Source organism: Eptatretus burgeri, chromosome 14, assembly GCF_056783735.1.
Source record: "Eptatretus burgeri isolate ZD-2024b chromosome 14, Ebu_testis_v1, whole genome shotgun sequence".
NCBI lineage: Eukaryota > Metazoa > Chordata > Myxini > Myxiniformes > Myxinidae > Eptatretus > Eptatretus burgeri.
The window spans coordinates 47,859,739-47,887,115 of NC_140974.1; the positions used below are offsets into that span (position 1 = coordinate 47,859,739).

At 40.6% G+C, this 27,377-nt stretch overlaps 2 protein-coding genes across 8 annotated transcripts in view; both read left to right on the plus strand.

Moving 5' to 3' along the window:
* LOC147013124 (calpain-5-like) overlaps nucleotides 1-7,777 on the plus strand; it is a 79,163-nt gene extending 71,386 nt beyond the window's left edge. For all 4 annotated transcript variants that reach the window (XM_085854731.1, XM_085854734.1, XM_085854732.1 and 1 more), the window contains 3 exons: nucleotides 794-903; nucleotides 6,412-6,548; nucleotides 6,661-7,777. In XM_085854731.1, coding sequence (XP_085710857.1) covers nucleotides 794-903; nucleotides 6,412-6,548; nucleotides 6,661-6,852 — 439 coding nt within the window. In that variant the 3' untranslated portion in view covers nucleotides 6,853-7,777. The remainder of the gene's footprint in view (nucleotides 1-793; nucleotides 904-6,411; nucleotides 6,549-6,660) is intronic.
* Nucleotides 7,778-9,681: 1,904 nt separating this feature from the next.
* The window catches only part of LOC147013127 (unconventional myosin-VIIa-like), a 123,445-nt gene continuing 105,749 nt past the window's right edge, over nucleotides 9,682-27,377 (plus strand). For 3 of the 4 annotated variants that reach the window (XM_085854720.1, XM_085854723.1, XM_085854722.1), the window contains exons 1-8: nucleotides 9,682-9,810; nucleotides 9,899-9,991; nucleotides 10,160-10,273; nucleotides 10,450-10,602; nucleotides 17,484-17,668; nucleotides 18,595-18,716; nucleotides 24,809-24,951; nucleotides 26,583-26,696. In XM_085854720.1, the coding sequence (XP_085710846.1) occupies nucleotides 9,974-9,991; nucleotides 10,160-10,273; nucleotides 10,450-10,602; nucleotides 17,484-17,668; nucleotides 18,595-18,716; nucleotides 24,809-24,951; nucleotides 26,583-26,696 (849 nt within the window). In that variant the 5' untranslated portion in view covers nucleotides 9,682-9,810; nucleotides 9,899-9,973. Of the gene's footprint in view, nucleotides 9,811-9,898; nucleotides 9,992-10,159; nucleotides 10,274-10,449; nucleotides 10,603-17,483; nucleotides 17,669-18,594; nucleotides 18,717-21,606; nucleotides 22,171-24,808; nucleotides 24,952-26,582; nucleotides 26,697-27,377 lie in introns of those variants that run through there. The other variant, XM_085854724.1, reaches the window with a different exon arrangement.

Here is a 27,377-nt window from a genome sequence, read left to right on the forward strand (position 1 = left end):
TCTCCCCCTCCCCTCCCCCTGAATGATCTGTTGGGTACCCTTGTCTGTATTTAGCTGTAAGTAAGTCAACCCCCGATAAGCATCTGCTCTTTGTCTCTTTCCTGGCATTTTGATTGATTTTGCTTTGAAATTCATTCTTTATTTAACTCAGGAAATAAAAGGTTCTTTTTATTAATTTATTTAATTATTAATAAATTATTTGTTGATTTCCATCCTGTCCGTGTTTGTCCTTTCCTTCCATTGGTCTAGCATTGTTCGAACCGAGATAGACTGGGAGGTAATTACCACAGATTTGACCAAAAAATAGTCGGCACGCACCAGAGGTTAAAACGCTCGGCCGCCCGAATTAAAATCTAATCAGATGATATTGGTGCTTTGCCGAGGGCGCGCTCCCCGCTCAGGTAACCACATGACCTCTAGTTAAACTGAATAATTAGACGGTGGACACTGGAACTCGTGGTTGAATGGGTGGTGTTCGTGGTTTTAAAACAACCCACCGTACCACAACGTTAATTGTGAGCGGTTGCCCCAGGTCCGGCTCTACCAAGGACAACCAGGGATTAATCCCCCTGAGTGACAAGCTTGTGTCTCGGTACCCGTCACCACAACAATACTTTATTTTTGTAGATAAACAAGTACTTGAATGAACAAATACATTTGGGAAGCATGCTGATGCAAGGGTGAGGGGGTCGGCAGAGGAGTGGATGGGAGTTTCATAAGGATGACTTTTAAGTATGGGGCACTAAATGAAAGTGAAATCAATCGAAGAATAACTTTCTTTCTTTCTTGATAGAGAGCTCACACATGACTGCCCAAAGCGAACTTGCTGGAACCTAATGTTGGGCTATCCAGTCCAAGTCACATCCCTGATCTTGCAGAAGGCCTTGGGTCTCGGAAGTTCAGGTCAGCTTTGTTCCGCTCGGTCAGCCATTGCAGTTTGATGTTCATTGTTTCACACGATAATATTATTATGATGATCATGCATTCAATGGGAATTTTTTTTTTTGATTTGTCACTGTTGTTAATGCATGACTACTTCTACAACAACCTGAAGAACAAATATGTGGATTGAGTTAATCTACTTTATATGGATACAGAGAGCTTTATTTTGAAAATTCATATGGGAAATGTTTAAGAGGATATGGCACACGACATCAATATTTATGATGCAAGCAATTATGAACTGAGTTGAAGTCTATTCTCTTAAAAAAAAAATTGGTTATTGGAAAGTTTAAAGCTAAGTTGGGTGGAAAGGTTGTGAGTGAATTTGTATGACTGAGAGCAAAGCCACATGTTTATAAATACCATACTATTCTTCAAAGGATGATGTTTCTAAATATGATTTAAAGTTAAAGGGGAGAAAGAAAAGTGTAATCAAAGAAACAACAAGCAGTCAGACTGGTACTTACAAAATCGTCAACTTGACCTCTGACCTTGTCTAATAAAAGCTGTCCCTGGAGAAGGTAGCGACGCAAACCAGAAGTTTCTACGATGATTCTGTACCAAACCATCAAAAATCGAATGTTTGACCTCACTGTGACCTTGACCTTTGACTGATTTTGACCAAAATCTAATCAGCGCGAGCCATCACCCTCTTGAATCACGTGGTGTAATTTGACATTGGTAGCTTCTTTCGTTTTCGAGTTACCGCGGATTAACATAATGTAAAGGTCACACTCGACGGCCCCACCCCCAACTCGAAAGGTCGCCGGGGCAAGCGCGATGACGTTAGCGCGCACACGCAAAACCTTTACGTGACTCAACGAAGCGTCTTCTCGAGCCCACTGCGCCACGTGACGAGCCATGACACGGCGGGTGAAATATTTTTATACAATCTTAAAACTTCTCCAAAACATCCGATTTTTACCAGAATTTCGACAACCGAGTGTTAAGTGACTGAAGCGATCACAAAAACCGAAGACAAAATTAAAATCGAAGTTAAAACGAACTCATAATATCGACCGAAGCAAAAATACTCCATTTCTCCACGGGAATTTACGGAATTATTTAATATTATTTTATAACACTGAAATTTTTAAAACAGCCGTAACTTGACGAATTGAAACATAAATTCCGCCAAACTTACCTCAATCTTCCAAATTCGCGCTCCGTCAACAATACCTGTGGTAACTTGTCTCGAGTTATCATGTTTTGGATGTTTGACCTCACTGCGACCTTGACCTTTGACCGATTTTGACCAAAATCTAACAAGCGCGAGGCATCACCGTCCTGAATCACGTGGTGTAATTTGACATTGGTAGCTTCTTCCGTTCTCGAGTTATTTTTTGGATATTTGACCTCACTGTGACCTTGACCTTTGACCGATTTTGAGCAAAATCTAAACAGTGCTAGCCATAACTCTCCTGAATCAAGTGGTATAATTTGACATTGGTAGCTTCTTCCGTTCTCGAGTTCTCTACCAAACCATCAAAAATCGAATATTTGACCTCACTGTGACCTTGACCTTTGACCGATTTTGACCAAAATCTAATCAGCACTAGCCATCAGCCTCCTGAATCACGTGGTGTAATTTTACATTGGTAGCTTCTTCTGTTCTCGAGTTATCATTTTTTGGATGTTTGACCTCACCATGACCTTGACCTTTCACCGATTTTGACCAAAATCTAATCAGCGCTCGCCATCATCCTCCTGAATCAGGTGGTTTAATTTTACATTGGTAGCTTCTTCTGTTCTCGAGTTATCATTTTTTGGATGTTTGACCTCACCGTGGCCTTGACCTTTGACCAATTTTGACCAAAATCTAATCAGCACTGGCCATCACCCTCCTGAATCACTTGGTGTAATTTTACATTGGTAGCTTCTTCTGTTCTCGAGTTATCATTTTTTGGATGTTTGACCTCACCGTGACCTTGACCTTTCACCGATTTTGACCAAAATCTAATGAGCATGAGCCATCACCTTGCTGAATCACATGGTTATTATTTGACATTGGTAGCTTCTTCCGTTCTTGAGTTTTCGTGCCTACAAACAAACACACAAACAGAGGACGGAAGTGATCAATATTCTTAGAAATCTTTAGATTTCGTAAGCAACAAACAGACAAACAAGCAGTCATAGACTGGTACTTACGAAATCGTCAACGTGACCTCTGACGTTGTCTAATAAAAGCTGTCTCTGGAGATGGTAGCGACGCAAACCAAAAGTTTCTACGATGATTCTGTACCAAACCATCAAAAATCTTAACGTCGACCGAAGCAAAAATCTCCATTTCTCCACGCAATTATTTAATATTATTTTATCAAAGTCACAAAACCGTAATATTCGGCCATCCACCAACAATCTTTACATAATCTGACGGTTTAGCGAGTCAGGCATGCGACGATAACCTTTATTGGGATAAAAAAATGACTTTTAAACACCATCTTTATTGAAAACACCATCAGTGCGCACACGGAAAACCTTTACGTGATCAACGAAGCCTCTGCTCGAGCGCACTGCACCACGTGACGAGCTGTGACGCGACGAGTGAAATATTTTTTATACAATCTTAAAACGTCTCCACAACATCCGATTTTTTTACCAGAATTTCAACAACCAAGTTTTAAGCGTCCTAAGCGATCGCAAAAACCGAAGACAAAAATTAAAATCAAAGTTAAAACGAACTCGTAACGTCGAGCGAAGGAAAAATACTCCATTTCTCCACATGAATTTACGGAATTATGTTTGACCTCACTGTGACCTTGACCTTTGACCGATTTTGACCAAAATCTAATCAGCGCTAGCCATCACCCTCCTGAATCACGTGGGGTAATTTGACATTGGAAGCTTCTTCTGTTCTCGAGTTATCGTGCCTAAAAACAATCACACAAACACACAAACACACTAACACACACACACAAACAAACACACAAACTCACAAACAAACACACAAACAAACAAACAAACAGAGGATGGAAGTTATCAATATACTTCCGAAATCTTTATATTTCGTAAGTAACAAGCAGTCATAGACTGGTACTTGTGAAATCGTCAACTTGACCTCTAACCCTGTCGAATAAAAGCTGTCTCTCGAGAAGGTAGCGACGCAAACCAAAAGTTTCTATGATGATTCTGTACCAAACCATCAAAAATCGTAACATCCACCAAAGCAAAAATCTCCATTTCTCCACGCAATTACTTAATATTATTTTATTAAAGTTACAAAACCGTAATATTCGGCCATCCACCAACAATCTTTACATAATCCGATGGAATAGCTAGTAAGGCATTCGACGATAACCTTTAGAGGCATAAAAAAAAAGACTTTTAAACACCATCTTTATCAAAAATACCGTCAGCGCGCACATGGAAAACCTTTACGTGTTCAACGATGCCTCTGCTCGAGCAGGCTGCACCACGTGACGAGCTGTGACATGGCGAGTGAAATATTTTTTATACAATCTTAGAACATCTCCAAAACTTCCAATTTTTACCAGAATTTCGACAACCGAGTTTTATGCGTCTGAAGCGATCGCAAAAACCGAAGACAAAATTAAAATCGAAGTTAAAATGAACTCGTAACGTTGAGTGAAGCAAAAATACTCCATTTCTCCACGCAATTATTTAATATTATTTTATCAAAGTCACAAAACCGAAATATTCGGCCATCCACCAACAATCCTTACATAATCCGACGGCTTAGCGTTTCAGGCATGTGACGATAATCTTTATTGGGATAAAAAAATGACTTTTAAACACCATCTTTATCAAAAACACCATCAGCGCGCACACGGAAAACCTTTACGTGATCAACGACGCCTCTGCTCGAGCGCGCTGCACCACGTGACGAGCTGTGACGCGACGAGTGAAATATTTTTTATACAATCTTAAAACGTCTCCAAAACATCCGATTTTTACCAGAATTTCGAGAACCGAGTTTTAAGCGTCCTAAGCGATCGCAAAAACCGAAGACAAAATTAAAATCGAAGTTAAAACGAACTCATAACGTCGAGTGAAGCAAAAATACTCCATTTCTCCACATGAATTTACAGAATTATGTTTGACCTCACTGTAACCTTGACCTTTGACCGATTTTGACCAAAATATAATCAGCGCTAGCAATCACCCTCCTGAATCACGTGGTGTAATTTGACATTGGTAGCTTCTTCCGTTCTCGAGTTATCGTGCCTACAAACAAACACACAAACACATAGAAACAAACAAGCAGTCATAGACTGGTACTTACGAAATCGTCAACTTGACCTGACCTTGTCTCATAAAAGCTGTCTCGAGAGAAGGTAGCGACGCAAACCAGAAGTTTCTATGATGATTCTGTACCAAACCATCAAAAATCGAATCTTTGACCTCACTGTGACCTTGACCTTTGACCGATTTTGACCAAAGTCTAACCAGCACGAGCCATCAACCTCCTGAATCACGTGGTGTAATTTGACATTGGTGGCTTCTTCCGTTCATATATATATATATATATATATATATATATATATATATATATATATATATATATATATATATATATATATATATATATATATATATATATGGGACCTCATACACATCTGGGACGTCATATACATCTGGCACCTTGTGTACATCTGGGACCTCATACACATCTGGAACCACATACGCATCTGGGACGACATATACATCTGGGACCTCGTACACATCTGGGACCTCATACACATCTAGGACCACATACACATCTCGGACCACATATACATCTGGCACCTTGTGTACATCTGGGACCACATACGCATCTGGGACGACATATACATCTGGCACCTTGTGTACATCTGGGACCTCGTACACATCTGGGACCTCGTACACATCTGGGACCTCGTACACATCTGGGACCTCATACACATCTAGGACCACATACACATCTGGGACCACATATACATCTGGCACCTTGTGTACATCTGGGACCTCATACACATCTGGGACCACATATACATCTGGGACCTCACACATCTGGGACCTCATACACATCTGGGACCACATATACATCTGGCACCTTGTGTACATCTGGGACCTCATACACATCTGGGATCTCATACACATCTGGAACCTGATACATTTGAGACCTCGTACATCTAGAACAGAACTTCATACATCTGAGAACTTTTATAGATTTGGTACCTTATATACACCTGAGACCTCATACACCTCTGCGACCTCATATACATTTGGGACCTTATACACATCTGGGACGTCATACACATCTGGGACCTTATATACATGTGGGATCTCATACATTTGGAACCTCATAATCTGGAAAAGTGGAAGCACTTTGTTCATTGTATTTTGCAAATAACTTAATAACTATTAAGTGAGAAAATGTCACCGTTGATTGTATGCAGTCATAGTCAAGTGAAGTCCCTGTTATTGTGATTTTATCAACACTCTTGACTTGTTTGATTGCATGGGGCCGTTTGGTTTCTTGTTGTACAGATAACAAGGTGTACGCAGTAATATGCTGCGAGGCACAGAAGGTGAGGACAGCAGATGTGGACATGCAGATTGAAACCATGTTCGATGCTGGAGTGATATTTTACCAGAAACTCCCCGAGAAGCCTGTCACTATTCAGGTAACAGATCCTGACAGAAGGAGAGGTCAAAGAGGTGCAGTGTACATCTATATAATCGACACAACACGCTTAATATGTCTGACTCAAGTGGAACTTCGTGTTTCTTGTGCAGCTGTGGTTGCATGGAGTTCTCGCGGATACCTTTCTGGGCGAGGCAGAGGTACCGGTTGATAAAACACACTGTGCACAGCGCACTTTGGAGCTTCCATTACGTCATCGGGGGAAAAGGGCTGGGGAAGAAGAGCCTGTCACAGGTTCTGTTACCGTGGAAACCGTCACTAGCAATGACTTGAGAGCTCTTTGACCTTTTGAATGTTTTTCATTTCGTTTAGCACACCTGTTCCATTTTAATACATAGTACTGTATTTTTATATCCTCCATCACATGTTTACGAACGTTGACTATATTTTTATATCCACAGGAAATTATTCAGTGCTAATAGTTGTACGAGTTCGTCATAATAGAACAAAGGAATTGTCTTAGTGATGTTATTACATTTGAATTGTTATTATCAAAGCAACACTTCACATGTTAGAGAAAGTTCATTCCATTCATGTCAGAGTCTGCAGGGTATTTCTGACATGTGTTTTTTTTTGTTTTGTTTTTTAACACAATGGCCTTTCAGGATGATCATCATTGCACCCTGCTGTGGGCTACATGGGTTTTGCCTGTAATTGTGTGATTATAATCCATGATGGGCTGGCAGGATGGCCTTGGAGGTCTGCACGCTCACCTCTAAACTGTCTTGTGTGGGTTCGTATCTCAATCCAGCTATAAACCACCATCCTGGTGCTTCACATGCAGGGTGATTCATCAATGTGTGTGCCATCCCTCAGATAGATGTTAATCTGGTCAAACAGGGCGTCCCGGCTGCTGCCATTAGTTGGTGGACGTTGAAGATCCCACCGTGTCCTTTGTGAAGAATAGACGAACTATTGCCAGTACCCTGAAGAAATACACTAATTACTGCTCTAACTACAGAGGGAATTGCCTCAGCAGCACAAATGTGCTCTCAGCTAACGATGCTAGCCAGCAGCAGCAGTCTTGTACTGCATGTGAAAGAATAAGAAGATGTCCATGTATTGGATCAAAAGTGAAAAATATCATGAAAGTACCCCAAAGATGTACTCAAAAGTATGATTTTATGACCTTGAATTCACTGTTATCTATATTACAGTTATTCCACTCTGTCATTTGTGCCTATAAACAATAAAAAGGTATAAACCTCATGTGGCCTTTTGAAATTTTATAACATGGATTGCATAACAAAAGCTTTACAAGAAGCCAATATGTCGGCTTTAGGCTTATTCCAGTAATTCCTGCTTCTATTCCTCAACATCGACTGAGTGCACAGCCCTTGATGAGTTTGAATCATCTCATCATCTGGTGAGGATCTCTGTTTTGGATTGCTGGCAAAGACTAACAGCAGACCCAGATGGAAGAAGGACATACGGGGGTAATGTTAAACGGCGGTAAGGTGAATGAATTACACTCTCAGCAATCAGAATGAGGCGAAATAATTTCTGGGAAAGGGTGTGGTTTACCTTTATAACCATCCAAGCATCGATGTTGAGATATAAATTACATCAGGAGGATGATTTTAAAAGGAATTCCATTATCTCACTTGGATGTTGAAATTCCTTTCAACATCACACACAGAGAGTTGTTAAAATGGTTTCAATCACGGACGTTCTTCAAAAGGTGGAGCCAAGTCTGAACCGTGTAAGTGTTAGTCGGTAAATCAACAGCTGAACAAAGATCATGGATTGTTTTCGTCGAGTCAAAATCGATGTGAAATTGTCTGTATATGAAAAAGAAACCTCAAATTTAAATCACAGCAAAAAAGGCTGTAAACAAATAAACAAACAAACAAGCAGTCATAGACTGGTACTTACCAAATCGTCAACTTGACCTCTGACCTTGTCTAATAAAAGCTTTCTCGAGAGAAGGTTGCGACGCAAACCAGAAGTTTCTACTATGATTCTGTACAAAACCATCAAAAATCGAATGTTTGACCTCACTGTGACCTTGACCTTTGACCGATTTTGACCAAAATCTAATCAGCGCTAGCCATCACCCTCCTGAATCACGTGGTGTAATTTGACATTGGTAGCTTCTTTCATTCTCGAGTTATCGTGCCTACAAACAAACAAACAAACACACAAACAGAGGACGGAAGTCATTAATATTCTTACGAAATCTTTAGATTTCGTAAGTAATAAATAAATACATAAATACAGGTTGTCAAAGTCTCATTGACTTTGCAGGTTTGGCCATACATGGACTTATGATGAACCCTCATAATTGTCGCCATATTAATAGTTGTGGTTGTAAAAGAAACAACAGAAAGAGAATGAATAACTGTGGATGAATGTGGACTCAAAACGTTTCAAGTCGTTTGTTATCCTTGTCAAGATGAACAAGATTAATTTGTTTCAATGAACAAAGAGAAATGTCTAATTTCCACGATGTCTGCTTTTAAACAGTGGGTCAAAGGAAAAGTTAAACACGTTATTAAGACAATCAATCTTCTCAACTAAATGTTGAACGAGGTATGCCAGTGGTGATGGGAAAGGAAATTGAGTGTGGTTTCGGGTGTGAGCCCGTCATCAAAGCAAGAGAGCTTATTTCACATGTTATTTAGCTTTTAGACCTCTTTCTCACATTCATATTGTTGTTTTGACCTCCATTTACTAAGACTCGTCCCTACTGAGACTCATCTGGGCTGAGAGAATTGAAACCTAGATGAAAAACGGTGCTCAACTGATGATCCGGGTAGTTGGGAAATCAGTCAATTGATTATAAGTAAAGGTAATAACTTCAAATAAAATAGCTTTTGTAAGTACTTCAAAGTGAATAGTGTGTGTGTGTGTGTGTTGTTATGTCTGTCTTCCTTCTTGGGACGACGGTGCAGTAATTGGTCTTTATTTTGACAGTAATTGGTGCAGTAATTGGTTGTTGTTGTTGCTTTGTGTGACACATGCATTGATAGCATGCATTATGCAAAACTTCACCATCTCAGTTTCACCACCATAAAAAGGCCAGGTTAATATTTGCTCACAACTGTTGTCCTTCTTTTGCCATACATGGTGCTGTTTATGCATTCATTCAGCCAATCACAGTGCTTCTTCTCACCATGTCGGAACCATCACCCACAGGTAAAGGAGTGTCAGATAGACTTTGCCCCAAATCCTTTCGTTCATATTGCAGAACTAGCTTTAAATTTTGCGACAACATTGGGGGCTCTCTCTCTCCGCATCATGTAGGTTTGACGTTAGGTACCTTCTGCTTTGGTATTCCTTTCTGTGCTGAAAACTTATTTGGTTTGAAAGTGTTTTATTTTTCTTCAGATCTCCTGGAAGTGAAATAATTGGGAACTTCCATAGACTCATTCAAGAAAGGCTTCTGACAAAGCAGCCTAAACTATGGTTGTTCTTCAGAAGGTGAGTATATATATACATATATGATACTTGTTCTACACGAGATAGATACCAGTTAAAACAACTGAGCCATCCTCACAGCAAATGATAATGGAATAATTTATTCAGATCACTCGAAAAGAAAAGTTATGATGGAATTTGAATGCCGAGAACCATCGTGCTTGTGAACAGGGAGAACACGTGTGGCTGGATCATCAATCGGGTCAGGAGTTCTACGTGCCCATTGGTGCAGAGGTCAAGATCGCAGAAACCACAAGGGTTCTCCTGCAGGATGATGAAGGCCAAGTGGGTTTAAGTCAACCTGAACCATCATTTTAATGTCACTAAATCAACTGTTGAAAGAACACATGACTTTTCCTTGATGATCCAAATAAGTTAAACTTTCCGGTTGGTGAAAGTTTCAGAATAATAGTTTACGAGCTGAACTGTTCAACATGGTGCTTGCAATTTGTTATTTCCAGGAGCATTGGCTTAGGAAGGACGAGTTGCACTGTGTGCGGTCCATGCACAACACTTCAGTGGCTGGAGTGGAGGATATGATCCAACTTGGAGATCTCCATGAGGCCGGAATCGTACACAACCTGCTCCTCAGATATCGTGCTCACCTCATCTATGTGAGAATGAGATTTCCTTATGCATTTAAACCATAAATGAAAGGGGACTTTAACTTATTGTATTTCAGAGCATAATTATTTTTGGTGATAATAAATTTCTATAATAAATAATAAAAAATGATAATCAGGGCCTTTTACATATATAAATAATGTACATAATTCTCTCATCTCATTTTCTTCCCTACCTTTTCCCAATTTTCATTATGGTTCGCTGTCCATCAATCGTCATTTTTTTCCAACTTCAGTGACAATTTACCCCTCTCACCCCTCCCTCTCAAAGCAACCATCACACTCTCCCCTCTCCAAGCCTCCCTCTCACCTTTCTCAAAAACTCCCCACTCACCCTTCTCCCTCCATTCACCCCCCCCCACACTCACCCTTCTCAAAGTTGCCCACCCTCACATCTACAAAGCTGCCTCCTTCCCCTGCCCTCTTACGTCCATCTCATTACTTCACTTCCTCAAATCATTAACTGCCTTCTGCCCCTCTCTTATTACTCCCCACTGTACCCCAACCCAGCACCACAGAGCCTTTTCTCCTCCTCATCCGGCCCCCTCCCCTAGCTCTTCTGCAATCCCCCACACTCTTTCAACAACTCTACTTACACAACTCTACTTACAACTCTACTCTACTTCTGTCCCTCTACTTACCCCCCCTCCTCCCTTGTCCTACCCTCCCCCTCCCCTCCCCTGCACCCAAAGCCTCCTCCCCTCCCTCGTCATTAACAGTGTGGACCTCAAATATGCGGGGCCTTTGCTTAAACCTGACATCTTTCTATACAGGTTTCCGCTGACAAACCAGACATAATCTGCCTGACAGAAACTTTCCACCCTCAAAACGTCTCTGACTCTCTCTCGTATCTCTCCCTGGTTACTCCCTCATCCGGTTTGACAGACCTGAGCCTCATCCTGGTGTAGGAGTTGCTCTCTTCATCTTAGACTCTATCCCTCACTCCCCCACACCCCAAGGAATACCCCTGGCGACGGCTTCCCTCCACTCCCACCTCATGTTTATATGTGTACTGTACCATCCACCAAACAGTGATGACTCCATCTACACCTCACTATCTGAAAACATGGACCAACTTCTATCCTCTCATCCAAACTCTCTCTTCCTCATATGTGGTGACTTCAATTGTCATCATGCCAGTTGGCTAGGTGTGGGTACCTCTCTCACCTGTCATGGCACCTCAGCAAAAGCTTTCTGCGACTCATTGGGACTGACTCAATCGGTCAACTTCCCGACCCGGATCTCAACCAATGGTACTCCATCTCTTCTGGATCTGATTTTGACAAATTTTCCTGACAATATCTGTTGTTCTTCCTTTGCTCCAATCGGTTCTTCTGACCACGTGCTTGTCAGTGGACATCTCTCTGGCTATTATCGGAGAACCACCTCACCGCCGTCGAGTCTGGCATTTCACTAAGGTTGACTGGCAGGGTCTCCAAGCAGCCCTCAAACTTACAGACTGGTCACCCATTGCTACTTTCTCCAACATCAACTCGTCCTGGGAATTATTTCAAAGAAACTTGCTCTCCCTCCCTCATGCACAGATTTATCCCCTCTCGTCTTCAGTTGTCCTACCCTTCATCCCGCCCTTGGTTCACTGAAGGTTGTGGCGAGGCAGTTGTCCTGAAACAACTTGCCTTTGCCTCATGGAAAGCAAACCCAACTGAGGGTAATCTCAGTTCCTTCCATAAAGCTCAGAACAAGTGTGTATCTACCCTCAGGAGAGCCAGAAAACAAACTCTTTCTAATCTCAAGTCTGAACTCTCAAACCTCTCTCCCTCTCTCTCCTCCAAATCCTGGTGGCATCAAATCAAATGTTTCTGGTGTATGTTCCTCCATCCTCTTCCTTACCTCAAATGGCCGCACTGCTGAAACCGCACATGAAAAGGCTGAATGTCTAAACTCGGTGTGTCAAAATCTTGTGTCCGAAACCCATCACTTTCTCTACCCACCTTACCCAGTCGCACCCAACTGTCCCTGGACTCGGTGTCCTTTTCTCCTGACAAGGTGGAGAGCTTGCTGTCAAACTTCGACTCAGATTCTGTAACCGGTCCAGACGACATCAGCCCACATGTCCTAAAAACCTGCTCTTCTGCTCTTGCTCACCCTCTCTCTGTTCTATTCACCCTCTCATTTCCTCAAGGTCATCTGCCATCTGCTTGGAAATCAGCAAACATTACTGCCCTGTATAAAAAAGGTGCAAAAACAGATCCCTGCAACTACAGACCAATCAGCCTTCTCCCAATCATCAGCAAGGTTATGGAATCCATCATCGCTTCAGACATTAAATCCTTCCTCTTCTCCAATGGCTTGATTTCCGATCATCAATTTGGTTTGATCATCAATTGGAGCTGAGAAAGAAAACACACACACACACACACACACACACACACACACACACACACACACACACACACACACACACACACACACACACACACACACACGGCATTGGCCATTATAAAGCTTGTGTGAGAAATTTCTGAGGATATTTTTGAAGACTCAATAGCTAAGTGGGCTGTTGCTGCATAAGTGATAAGATCCTTGGGTTTGAGTCCTGTGTTGAATCAGAATTTTTTTTACACCAGCCCCTCAAGGCATTTATTCCTACAATATATATATATATATATATATATATATATATATATATATATATATATATATATATATATATATATATATATATATATATATATATATATATATATATATATATATGTGCCAAAGTGATGAGCGAGATGAAACACTCCCACCCGATGTCAAACGGACGTGACTTGAGTCCCGTACATGTGCCGACAATCGTGACGCCTTCAACCGCGACGCCTTCACTCCGTCCACTCATGTCAAAAAGAGAGATTTGAGGTCATCATTGGTTAAATATCAAACACAGCCGCCGATCCGAATTTCAATCTTAATTGTCATCATCAGGACGGCACACCATATCAATATTGTCGTGTCCAGGGGTTAAGTGAATTGCCCCGAACCAATTGTTGTGGAAGGGCGGTAACACCAACCTGGACGGACAGCCGAACGGTTCTACCTTGGTGTCAATCACATGATCCTTGGAGATTATAGCGTGCGTGGGACGGGAGGGCGGAAAAGGCATGCACCAGAGGCGTTTACCAGGACAGAAGCACGAGGGTTTATACTCGAACCCACGGCGAATAGACAGACGCAAGCAAATTTAATAAATAAGGGTTTAATGATCATGTATCATATATTTATATTTGAAATAAATGACAGCGTAATGGAATAAAAATAAATCAAAGCATGAGGTAATGAAACGCGAGGTAAACTAAAGCCTAATTTTGAGACATCTCCACAAACAGTTACAAAAACAGACAAGGGGAAAGATAAAATAAGAGAAAATCCCTTCCTTTACTCTGGCACTTAGCTGGGTGTCCAGAGATGATCTTTTAGGAGCTTGGGGGAACGAACGACGTCGTCCTGCATGGAAAACAGCACCAAAAATGGCGCCAGGCCGCTCTCGAGGCAGGAAACGTGCATGAGGTATTCGTGTGGCGGTATTCAACACCAATGCTCACCAACTGCCGTGTAGCTTTTTCTCACGAACAAACCTGCCAACCCCGCTCCTCTCTCACATCACACTGACCAATCATAAGCCTCGGGGCATGGCCTGTTGGCCCAAAGCCAAGAAGGCGGGGTTTCTTGCTTTCTCCAAAATGTTCAGTCCTGTTGTTGTTGTTGAAAGGGTGGTTCTTTTAAAATCTGGTTTTGTCAATGCAGCAACGTAGGAAAAGGTCACAAGGGGCAATCGCATACTGGGAGAAATTAGCCTTAAACCCTGCCTAATTAACACAGCACCACCCCCCATGCGGTGACACAAAACTTAAGCTGACAGGTTTCCCTACTTAAATGACATCGAGATGTCTCCTGCTCATCCATGGACCATGCTACCCTGTACAATCCTACCTTTGCTATGAAATTCCTCCATATACCCCACAACCATAACAATATCTAACCAATGAGGGCTATCGTCGTCATTTAAATGCTATTAGGGCCCTCTGGCTGTGATGGTCAGCATCAGCTGCAGATTATGTCTCACATGGTAAAACCGCATAATCTGCATAGAACAAACGTCTGTCTGCCACCTAGACGATTGTTCCCACCATTGCACAGCAAAAAAAACAGGCGATGCTATGGTCGGCACATGTCATGCTCCGGACTTTTTGGCCTACATATACACCCGATTGCATTTGCCTTCTGTTTTTTTTTTGCCCAAATCGCATTTGCTCAAATAACCTCCCCAAGCCAAGAGAAACACTTTAAGTTGCTCAGCTTACACAATAAAAGAAAATCAACAAATGACAGCAGCTGACAAATGAAATGAGAGCAGGTCTGAACAACATTAATATCTCATCCAGCACTGTGCACAGCGGGCTGGTTGCAGCAAGTCTCCATGGAAGAGTTGCAGCAAAGAACCCAATACTGAGACCACAGAATGAGGTGAAAGACTGGAATTTCCAAGCCAACATCAAGATTGGGCAACTGAATAATGGAATCGGGTACTCTAATCTGATTAATCAAAGTTTGAACTTTTTGGATCGAAGTTCGGATGCCAAAGACCTAGAAAACATTACAACATGCAATCTTTGCAGCCTGCTGTGAAAGATGGGGGAGGCTCTGTGACTGACTGTGGTTGTATCATAGCTTATGGTGTCAGAAAACTTGTTAAAACCAATGGGATGCTATCACAAAAAATAAGCGCAAGCAGATACTGCAGCACCATGCAGTTCCTAGTGCAAATCAATTATTCAGAATAGGATTCCTTTTCCAACAAAATAATGATCCAAAACAGTATCTGGAGAACAAAGTTAGAGCTGTTGTGCTCCAAGTGTTAGAATGGCCACCCTGGAGTCCGGACATGAGTCCCATTGAGGCCATATGTGATTACCTGGAAATTGAGAAAAACACAAGCAACCCAACTTACCTGATAGAAATGTGGAATGTACTTAAGGTTATTTGGTACAATGTTCCTGTAAGAGTGCTTTAGTCATATACAGAAAACATGGGTAATAGAGTGATTACACTCAAGAAGGCAAAGGGCAGACACAGTATTTACTGATACCATAAATTGACACTGTTCTTCTTATTTACTTTAGCAGTTTGTTTCATGCACATTTATTAAAGCTGTTAATTTAAAATAATAAACATATATGATTGTTATCACTAATAATTTGATTAATAATCGGAAACTATGAATATTATTGGAATAACCCAAACTTTTGCAAAGTACTGTATATATATATGAGTTATATTTGAATAAACTGGAATAAATTTCTGCATAAGGCTAGTCTGAAAAAAATTCTGACTCAACCCAGAACTAAGATGCAGGGATCTTATCGTGAATACTGTGACAGGCCACTGAGCTATTGAGTCCTCATTATAGCCTCAGGAGTTTCTCACACGAACTTTGCAAGGTTTATAATGGCTGTCGTCTTATGTGCCTACTCTGCAGACTTGTGTGTGTGTGTGTGTGTGTGTGTGTGTGTGTGTGTGTGTGTGTGTGTGTGTGTGTGTGTGTGTGTGTGTGTGTGTGATGAAAAAAACGGCATGTGTATGTTAGAGATCAATATCATCTATATACCTGTAATTGAACAAACCGGAATAAATTCCCACATGAGGCAAGTGTGGAAAAATAAATAACAGGATAAGGCCCTACAGTCCATCGGACTGGTGTCAGTTCTTCTGAAACATCAATTTTATTCCAGGTATTGAGAGCTGCAGAAGAAGGTTGCCTTTTATTAATAAATATGGGTCTAAAGCTCATAATAAGGCGATACAAAAATATAATGTCGGACAATTCGGAGGACGTTAGGAGTCATCAGGGTACATTTCCATAAAGATATCCCGTTGCCACCTATTAGCATAGCAGGCAATGTGCAACTCAACCTGTGATCCCAGCATCATGAGCCAGAGATTCAGATTGAAACAATAAATATGTCAACTCCAGTGAGAATTGCTCTTTAAAAGATTAATTCCAAGAGCTCTGCAACAATATTGCCAATATGGTTATTCGAAATACCCTGACAAGGTTAGTGTTTGTGCTTCATCTATCACAGCTTTGGATTGCACAGTGTATCAGAGCAAGTTGAGCAAGTTGCCAAATGGTGAGTTGTTTCACTTTAGCACCATGTTAGGTCTACTTCGGTCTAGCTAGCAATTCCCAGATCAGTAACATGTCTTCAGTCCATTACAAGGACTTATTTTGTGGACAGTTGCAAAAAGGACAACTTTCGGTTTTCAATAAGTCATCTACTCCAAAAATGTCACCCAAGTTACGTTTAGGAGGAAGTGGATGATGTTTGTCTGCTTACTTTTTCACATCACATTCACATGAACCCATCTAAAGTAGTCCAAAGGCAGGAGTCCTGGCATAAAGTGAGGACTGACACACACATAGAGTGGAGACCTATTAGCCCATCGTTGATGTTCATTCATGATACTGCTGGGTTTTTCTTACTGACATACAGTATCACTCTATTTTCCTGAATCTATCAGTTTACAGAAGCTTAGAAACCAGATCCTTAAAACTGCAGCCTTTAGTTGAGGATTTGAACCCACAACCTGAACGGTATCCTTTCAGTGTCCTCACCCCTCATCCACCACTATAACTTTGGTACAGGTGAGGATATTGCACTGGTATCCAAAAAATACTCAGCGTTCTCCTTAGCAAAAACATTTGAGCAATACTTGATTTTCGTTGCTCAGATGAGCAATTAAAAAAATACTTTTGAAATTAATGTTTAGCTTATTCTTAAATAGACAACTTCTTTATACTCTGCAAACTTGCCTTCCGTCCTTGTGCCTGTGCACACGCTGACCCTTTCTCCCACTTCGATTTTCCGTAGACATACACAGGATCAATCCTGGTAGCCATTAACCCGTACCAGGTTCTTCCAATCTACACGGTGGAGGAGATCGAACACTACTTGGGGCGCCTTATGGGAGAGTTACCAGCACACATCTTTGCCGTGGCAGCCAACACACTTAACAACCTCCAGCAGAGCAACACCAATCAATGCTGTATTATCAGGTGCAGTCCACTTTTTCTTTTTACCCCACACACGTGAAGTGAAAAGTGGGTTTAAGCAATCGGTTTATGTCTGTCTGTCCATCTGTCTTATCAGTTTATGATCATGGAACAACTTATTTAAGTTGACAGCCAAATAGCATGATTTAAAACAAATGTATCTAAGTATTTTCAGGGAAACAACTGGGCAAACACATTGAATGATCATAAGGGAGTCTTCGTCTTCATTCATTTGCAGCACAAGGCTGCAGGGTAGCATCATTGGCTGAAGGCACAGCTGTGCCGCTGTTGCAATGTCTTCTGCTGGGTTGGGCAGAAATTTGTAATTTGGCCATGGTGCCGGCAACAGCTTGCCTCCTCTTCGCAAAGGACACTGTGGAATCTTTAATGTCCACAAATAAATGCTGGCAGACCCATTTAACATCCATCAAAGGGACGGCACACACATTGATGAATCACTCTTCCTGTGAAACACCGGAATGCCAGTTTATAGCTGGATCGGGATGTAAACCAAGGCTGGACAGATTAGGGGGCAAGTGTGTGTACCTCTAGGCCAGGGGTCTCCAACCTTTTTGGGCCGAGGGCCACTGTTCTAGGCCTGCTCTAGGCCATCCTGTGAGCTCTATCTTAAGGGAGTAAGAAGATTATTTGGCCCATCATTGGCATGAGCATGATTGCTGTTATTTGTCCAACATCAGGTTTATGATCGAACCAAAAAGGGACGATCAGTGTGCTTTTCTCACCATGCTTGGAACAACTTTTCTTCATTAGCTAATCAGATGAAACATAATGATCAGAGTATAGATGTTGCAATACCTCAACACTTGCAGAGATCAAAAGGTACAAATCATAGTAATGATGAGGGTGGTCCTGATAGTATTTGAGGTAAAAGGCAGTAATTGTACATTTGAGTTGTGTATTGTGTGCAGTGGAGAGTCAGGTGCAGGAAAAACTGAGAGCACCAAGTTAATCCTGCAGTTCTTGGCCTCTGTCAGCTCCCAGCATTCCTGGCTTGAGCAGCAAATCCTTGAAGCCAACCCCATACTCGAAGGTAAATGTATCACAAACATATCAAATCATATTGGATGATTAACAAAATGTTTTTTGCAAATAATTTAGTGTTTAACTCCCCAATCATAGGCTTCACCCCTGATAATGCCCACATATTCAAAACTCTACATGCGTGTTCCATAAATCAAAGGATGTTTTGGAGCTCAATTATTTTTCCATAGTGGTTTGAAATTTGCAGTGGTATCTGCTGCCATCAATGACAACATCATTATAAAATTTATCCAGTGATCTTTTGAATTAAAAACTGACAGCAATGCAACAACAAACTAGAAGGTCACTTGGTAGAGTGTATACTTCTGCCCGGATCTGGATTTGGTTTATTAACCAAAATTGAAACCATTCATCCTTGTCAAATACCAAACCTGTCCACCAAGTTTCGTCCGAATCCGTCCACAACCTTTTGAGATATCATGCTATGATATCTGCAAATATATATATATATATATATATATATATATATATATATATATATATATATATATATATATATATATATATATATATACACACACACACAGCCAAAGCTGACCAAGGCAAAATCTCGGGTGGCTCCATATCTAGAATTGTTCGGAATACATTATTCTACATGTGTACCAATTTTGGTGCTTTTATGCATATTTGAACAATTGGTTTGCTGTGCTGCAGTACTAGTGGTGGGTGGAGGTAATTACACATTGCGACAGAAATAATACAGCATAACTTAACAGTGCTGCGAAGGTTTAATGCTGGGATATATAATGGCAAACATATAATGGGGCAGGTGGTAACTGCCAAGTTTAGGATTATCGAGGAATGAGGGGGGGGGGGGGGTTGCTTGTGTCAAGCAGAGAGAAAAGCACCGTGCTGTCTTAAATGGAACCAATCACCCTACTGTGAATAAGCAATTTGGTCACTAGTTTTGACACCAATACAAATTTTTATTACGGATCCTTGGCAGCACAAAGCTACATATATTGAACAAACAGTTTCAAATGGAGCACCTCGCCACCATTAGAGCGTTTAAATTGCAGCAGATGTGGCAATAAATGCAAATTGTTGCTCCAAGCTTGCTGGCTCGATGACAGAAGAAGCCATTTGCATTTTTCTACCCCCATCCCTGCCCCGTTTAGAATCCCGTGTGGGCACGGACAACTTGCGAGTGGAACTAATGATAAATGACCATTTTGGGCCTACTCTCCCATAATAATTTGTATTTCAAAGTGTACCATCAATGTGAGTAAAAGGATCGCTTGTTATTCATAATTCATTCATGTGCAGTAAGTGTTTGCTGGTTTCCACCATTGATGGTGGTGCAGCTGTGCTGCTGATGCAGTGTTCCTTGTAGGTTAGGTAGAACAATAATTTGGAATATGGCCAGGATACTGGCAATAACTCACATCCTTTTTGCGGAAGACACTGTGGGATATTTTATGTCGACTAACAACCAGTGCTAGCAGATGGGTCCTCTGGCTTAACCAGGGGTGGGTTCAAGGGTGTGGGAGGAGGGTGTTCTCAGCGTGCACCACCCTCAACCTCTCTCCTTCCGTCAAATCGATCGTTTTTTTCGTATGTATTATAATGTGTATATCACCAAAGATGTGGTTTCGGAATGTGGGATCACCTGATATTCCTCAGACCACAGCTGATGCTGAACACAGCGTTAAACATGGAACTGGTTTGTACCATTCAGTTTGTTCCCACGGTGGATACCTGATGATTAACGAATTACCGGAATCATTTGTCATTGGAGATGCTTCTTTTCTCCGAACCATTCATAAACTAAGAAGTAGAATGGTATCCCAAATATCAGATAATCCAGTCCCAATCATTCTGTTTGAATTTGACACTCAGTTTGTGTTTTGAAGACTCCAGAACATGCTTTTTGACCGTGGGAAATTCTCCATGCTATCAAATAGGCATCAAACGTGCTGGATGAGAAAGTTTGTGATGAGTGATTCACAAAGTCGAGATGATGAAGGAAAATGTTCACCTGATGGAAAAACCCTAATACTGATGGAGGGTCACTTCCATGTCAAACATTTTTTCAATATGTCAGAGATATTGATTTGGTTTCATCATGACGTCATTTGTTTCATTATTAGTTTAGGCATATTTGCAATTTCATGTATTTTTTTGTTAAAAGCAAAAACTCACTTGATTTTGTAAGAAGGTATCATAAGCTTTAAAAAAATTAGGGTAGCATTTTTTCTGAGCATTCTTAGGGTATGAAATCCAAGATGGCGTCCAAAATGGCCGCCGAACACTAATAATGCGATATCTTCGCGAATACATGTGATACAATTACAAATGAAGTGTCTAAATATATGTTTTCTGAGACCAGGAATCTAATGGAATCATAAAATTTATGTTATATGTATGATCTACATGCCAAATTCCAAAATGGCCACAGCACGCCCGCAATGTAAGCTATACCTTCTCCCTTTGCATGCATTACCAAGCCAACAGGATTTTGTAATTACAAACCAAGTATCTACCTATTTAAAGACATGTATTTTTCACAAATAATACATAATTAACAAACCAACAAACAGATCTAAATAAAAGTAAATACTTGAATTACTGTTCAATACAGTGTTCAATCTCTTAAATCGTTTAAACAGGAAGATGCAAAAAGTCATACTGATTAAATACCTGGCTTTCATTTAATAGTTTTAACAATGGATATCAAGTGAATTATTATTTTGTGAATGTCATAGAAAGTAACACCTCAATCTTCACAGTCTTCATTTAACCCTGGTTGGACAGTTTTGTTGTTGCAGCTGAAAACCCAGCATCCACAAACTTCCGTACATGGGATATTGTTGATGCAACAGCTGCACCTTCCTTCACCTTCATAGATTTGGCCCTGCTGATTGTTTTAACCTGATGTAAACCTTGGATAGCATGCTTGCAGAAGAGTTGAAGCAAAGCAGGTGGTTCATAATTATCAGATGTTCCTTCGAATTTCCACGGGGTTGTGCTTGCAATGTCTCTTCTCAGTATTTTAGCTGCTTTCAGAAGGACTTTCACATCTTCTCTTAGGTCTTTTGTATCGGTGGCCAACGCACCAGATAACAGGGTTTCCTTGGCTTTTGTAGAAAGTACTTGCTCAGGTTTGGTTTTGTCGAGGCTGGTGAAGTGCACATCAGCGATGTTGTCCAAAGTCAGTTGCTTTAAGTATGGTTTGTATAACTGATTGTCGGGTAAAGGGAAACCATTGGCTTCTAGCAAACCAACATATGATTGTTCAATGTCGTTCATATTCAAAGCTGAACTGTTAGATGTGTCATTCATTTCAGTTTCCACAATGTCGAGCATCTCCAGGTCAGAGACTAACTGTGCAAAATGAACATGCTGTTTTGGAGGTCTGTTAGCTTTTTCTGTGTCTCGTTTTGCATGGCCTAAGCACAGAAGGTGATACTTCATGTCCTCAGCAACTGCTGTAAGAAGATCAGGTGAGCCTACAACATTGCTCAGTCTGACTTTCAAAGGTTTTCTGTCTGTTTGTTGACCAATGGCTTTGAGCTGAGCTCCCATGTTTTCAGTTGAGACGTCGTGCAATTTGTCTGCTTTGTCTTCCTGACAAATGACACACATTTCCTTGTCGAAAGCCTGGTAAATCGCTGTGATGTGGAACCACTTGTAGATGCAGCATCAGATTTTGGCGGTCATCCTATTGTCTTCTGTTTTACATCACTGACGCTGCCTGTCGCTTGTCCTTTCTCATATCTGGTCTTGGCTCGTTCAATGCATGTGTAATTTGTGAGATCCTTATAACATGTCTTGTGGTATGAAACACCATTCTGTAACAGTTCATGGGCAGACAAACATTTTATGCGATTCTTTAATGCAGAGAATTCTGTTTCCCCAGATGAACATCGAACATCAGTTGTTGTCATTACTTTCTCTACTGAAGGCAAAGAAGGACGAAGCACATAGTTTGTATAATTTGTTTGCTTGCTGCTCAACTGACAAATAAAGCATAGTTCAAAATCCACCATTTTTGACTTCTTGTTGGATGAAGACTCTGCCATTTTGGTTAATCCAAGGTCTCTAAGCTATGTTATCATGGGTTATGGTTGCTGTGGGTACGTGCAGCCTGCAAAAGAAGAAAATAATACGTTAGTACACCATAAAATGGACAAGTGGAACCTTAACATAAAGCGAACACACTGCTGCCGATGACTGGATTCGAACGTCAATTTTCCGGCCGCCATGTTGAAATAAAAAGGCAGCCTCTGTCTCAAATTGTGCAAAATAAAATGATTAGTAGTCAGGTGGAAGTTATTGTTATTATAGTCACTTCTATATACAAGTTCCAAGACAAACTCATTCACAGTGATTATGGCATGATCTAAAGATTAATTAATTAAGCTCCACCACATCCAAGCCTTTCCCAGAAAATCCTCTATGCATTATCCTATTATACGGTGAGACAGTTTTCCCGGAAGATTTTGCGGTGATAGCAAAACAAAATGGTTCGGGTCTTGTTGAGAGTGGTTCCAAGCAGTTCATGCTGAAAAAAATATATTTAAACCACATTAAGTTAATTTTAGTGTCAAATTTAGGGCGTTTTGCTACGGTGGTGGCCATATTGGATTTCAGCAGTGAGAATGCTCAGAAAAAATGCCACCCTAATTTTTTTTCATGTTTATAGTATCATCTCACAAAATAAAGTGAGTTTTTGCTTTTAACAAAAAAAATACACGAATCCTTTTTTTCATGACAAATATGCCTACACTGTATATCCAATGTCCGGTTTTCATTCAATTGGATATTTTCACGAAGAGACAATAATTAAAATAAATAAAAACAGTCACCCGCAGGGTGACCTGTATCTTGCCAAAAGGTGACCACGTGTGACTTCTTTAAGGTCACACGGAGGTGAACAGAGCTGCTACCCACCAGGAGCGACTCCTTGAGGAATATCTGCCTACGAGAGATTCTGATGAGAATCGTTCTACAGAGTAACCATGAAAAATATGCGTTTGCCTCATAACGTCACCAAATGACGTCATAATGTCTCAAGCTTGACATATCTAGAAAGCATTCATCGAGGTGTTCAATTTGAGGTACTACACGATATGGTTCCTAAAACTTGAAAATTTGACCTTGGGGTCAAATATGTTTGACCTCAGGCACTAACCATGAAGGTAAAGGCCAATCGCCTCCAAAAATTAATCAGCTGAGCGCCAGACCATGAACTATATTCCCATGAAGTTTGAAGACGATCCGATCAAAATTACTAAAAAAAATAAGGTTTTCGTCGACTCCCCTGATTTGCCACAAAGTGACCTTGACCTTTGACCTTGACCTTCAAAATTTTGTGCACTGAAAGGGACCTCTATAGGCCTCTGATATGCGAAGTTACAAAAATTTCCGATGATAACTGTCCTCTGCAGAATTTTTTATACGTGATTACAGACAAACAAACAAACAAACAAAAAAAAACATACAAGCTGACTTACATATCTTGCAAAACTTCGTTTTGGCAAGATAATAAATGTTGACTTTTGAGTAAAACTTTTTTCATTTTAGTATTTCTTTTCAAATGGATTAGAGCGTTCTTTGTCTATGTTTACAATCGTCTTTAGTTAGAGTTTAAGACAAAAAGAAACATCCACAGAAAATGCTCCCTCATTCTGCTCGGTGAAATTATATTTTTCAGTGAAATGTAAATTTTTTCACACCCCCCCACCCCCAACCTAAAATCATGGATTCCCTCAATTGAACAACACAACCATCGATTGATCACCCTGCACACAAACCACAAGGGTGACATTTTATACCTGGGTTGAGTTTTGAACCTAGACTACACAGCTCAAAAGTGAGTGCACATATCTCTAAGCTATCCTCCCATCTCCACTATTCATAATGAACTATGTGCTGCTACTACTTTGCCTTTAAAAACACCCAATTCTGAGAGTTTTTCTTGAATACGTCTGCTAGTTCAAACAGAAAAACGTTCTCTTACCCTTAAAAAACCATATGATGCAGGGGATATCAGGAGCAAGCCTATAATGATCAAAGCACAAAGGTTCTGATGTTCCAGTTGTCATTCCCAGTCTTTCATTCTCTACCCTGTCCCTACAGCATTTGGGAATGCCAAGACAATCAAGAATGACAACTCCAGCCGCTTTGGGAAATACATTGAGATTCACTACACCAAGCGGGGTGCAATTGAAGGTGCTCGTATCGAGCAGTATCTACTCGAAAAATCTCGAGTTTGCAGACAGGTACGGATTTATTCTTATAACTTGGTAAAACCATATACTGACATTAGTTGGTCCCTTGTAAGACTAAAATTGTCATTTATTGATCAAAAACATTGTTATTATATCGGAGAACAGGCAAGCAGGAATTGCGGATGTTTATTTCAGCAATCCCCTTCGATACCTTTATTCTCCTTTTTTATTTTCTTCATTATCCTCCTTTCCCTTCATTTGTTTTTTCATTGACTTACCCTCTTCCCCTCCACCTTGTGTACGTCATAGGAACATTGCCCATTCGTATTTTGATCAAAATTTAGAGCTTTCTTTCAATAAATATTGTTTCTCATTAACTTAAGTTTTCTTTCTGCCTGGTTTTTAATACAACTGTTACGAATCATTCAATCACTGCAGCAAGGAAGTGTTCAATAATTGTTCGATAAACAATAACTTCCTGATTTGACAGAACGGTGTGCACAGGTAGTGTACTTTGAGGTGTCTTGTCTGGCTTTCATTCTTGACCCAACTATACACTGTTGGATTGTGCTTCATAGGCAGGGCATTGCATCCCAAAGTACGCCATCACATGGATGGACCATAAGGCGGGTGTTCCATCTGCTAGCAATTTTTTGGTGATTGTTAAAGATCACAAGACGAGTAGGTGAGTTATTGCTGGTGCCCTGAACAAATTCCAAATTCTTTCCCAAATCACATACATTTGAATGTCAAGCCTGAAACAACCAGTTCATGAATGATTTGAGCCAAACTTACCTCCTGGATGATATGCCAAAGCAGGGGGATTCGTTGGGGGTCATTTAAGGAAAAGTAGTTGCAGTCAGAAACAATTACAGTGTCTATAGAAAGTCTTTACCCCCTTTCAAAAATTCTCACCTTTGTTGTCGTATAACCTTTAATTAAATTGCTTCAAAGCAGACTTTTTCCACCTTTAATTACACATCCTAACCCACAACTTCCAAGTGAAAACGAAATTCGACAAATTTCAGGAAATTAATTAAAAATACAAAACTGGAATATCTTGGTTGGATCAGTGTGTCCACCCCCCTCCCTTACAATAGCAATTGTAAATTAGCTCAGGTGTAAACAATCACCTTCAAAATCACACACTAACTTGATTGGCCTCCACCTGTGTTAAATTGTAGTGATTCTGATTGTTACCTCCACCACCTAAGGTGGAAGGAGGTTATGTTTTCACCATTCTGTCTGTTTGTCTGTTTGTAAAGTACATTATAAGAAATAATACACCACATTGAAGTAAAAAATGACAATTTTAGACCAATCAACCCAACGTGATGATTATGATTATTTTTATTTTCTTCATTTAAAAAATGATCCCATACACCTTCGGGAACTCACATATACCCGTACCTAAGATTGTTGGACCGAAATTAGTTAAATCTCCAATTTGAACGCAATCATTTAATTGTTGATAAATTTCAGCTGCACATCAGCCCAGTGGGATTTGAGAAAGACCACATTTGAGGAAATTGGATTTTATATTAAGTGCCTTTGGTGTGCCAATATTTCTGAATGATTGAAATATGTGGACACAGTATGGTTTACTATTGATAGTCACAAATGTGAGGGACAGTTGAAGTCGTGATAACAATACTATTTGACTTTACAATGCCACACCCCAGTCTGCAGATGAAAGGAATTATCACATGTTTTACTGCATGCTTCTGGGCCTTCCTGCTGAGCAAAAGGAAAGACTGGGACTCGGAATGCCTTCAGAATACAATTACCTTACATTGGTAAGATGCAGGGAAATCGCCAGAACATTTATAGGGCAGCAGAATTGCTCTTCATGATTTAGATGTAACTTCTTTCAGTTTCCAGATTTCCCTTTTTTAGGTTCTGAATGAGTCAGTATTTACGTTGAATGTATTTTTCCTGCCAACACCAAGGTGATGTGAAATGAGGCAGTTAAAAATTCCACTTATTTTCAACTCCCAAAGGCATTTCTGTTTCTTTCTTTCAGCATCACAGCGTGAAGAGGTCAATGTTATCTTCAAGAGAAGCAGTTCCACCTGTAGCTTTACTTAATTAGTACAACCCTTGTGAAAGAGAAACACCTCTCAAAAGATTGTGCTTCTTGTTAATGGCATCATCAGTGGCTGAGACTGAATAGAGAGGCAAGCAGAGAAGTATAATCGCTGGGTAGGGAGGATAGTTTTGAGGTGTGTGCCCTATCCTTGGTTCAAATCTTGACCCAGCTATAATTACCGTCACTCTGGTGTTTCCCATGCCTGGTGATGCATCATTACGTGCACCACACGTTAAACGAGAGGACCCGTCTGTTAGCACTGGGGACAAAGGTGAATTGTGACGATTCCATGGTGTCATTTGTGAAGAGTAGGCGTGTTATTGCCCGCACTCTGAACAAATTACAAATCCCTTCCACTTTCAATCGAACAACAGCCTTGGCTTGTGTG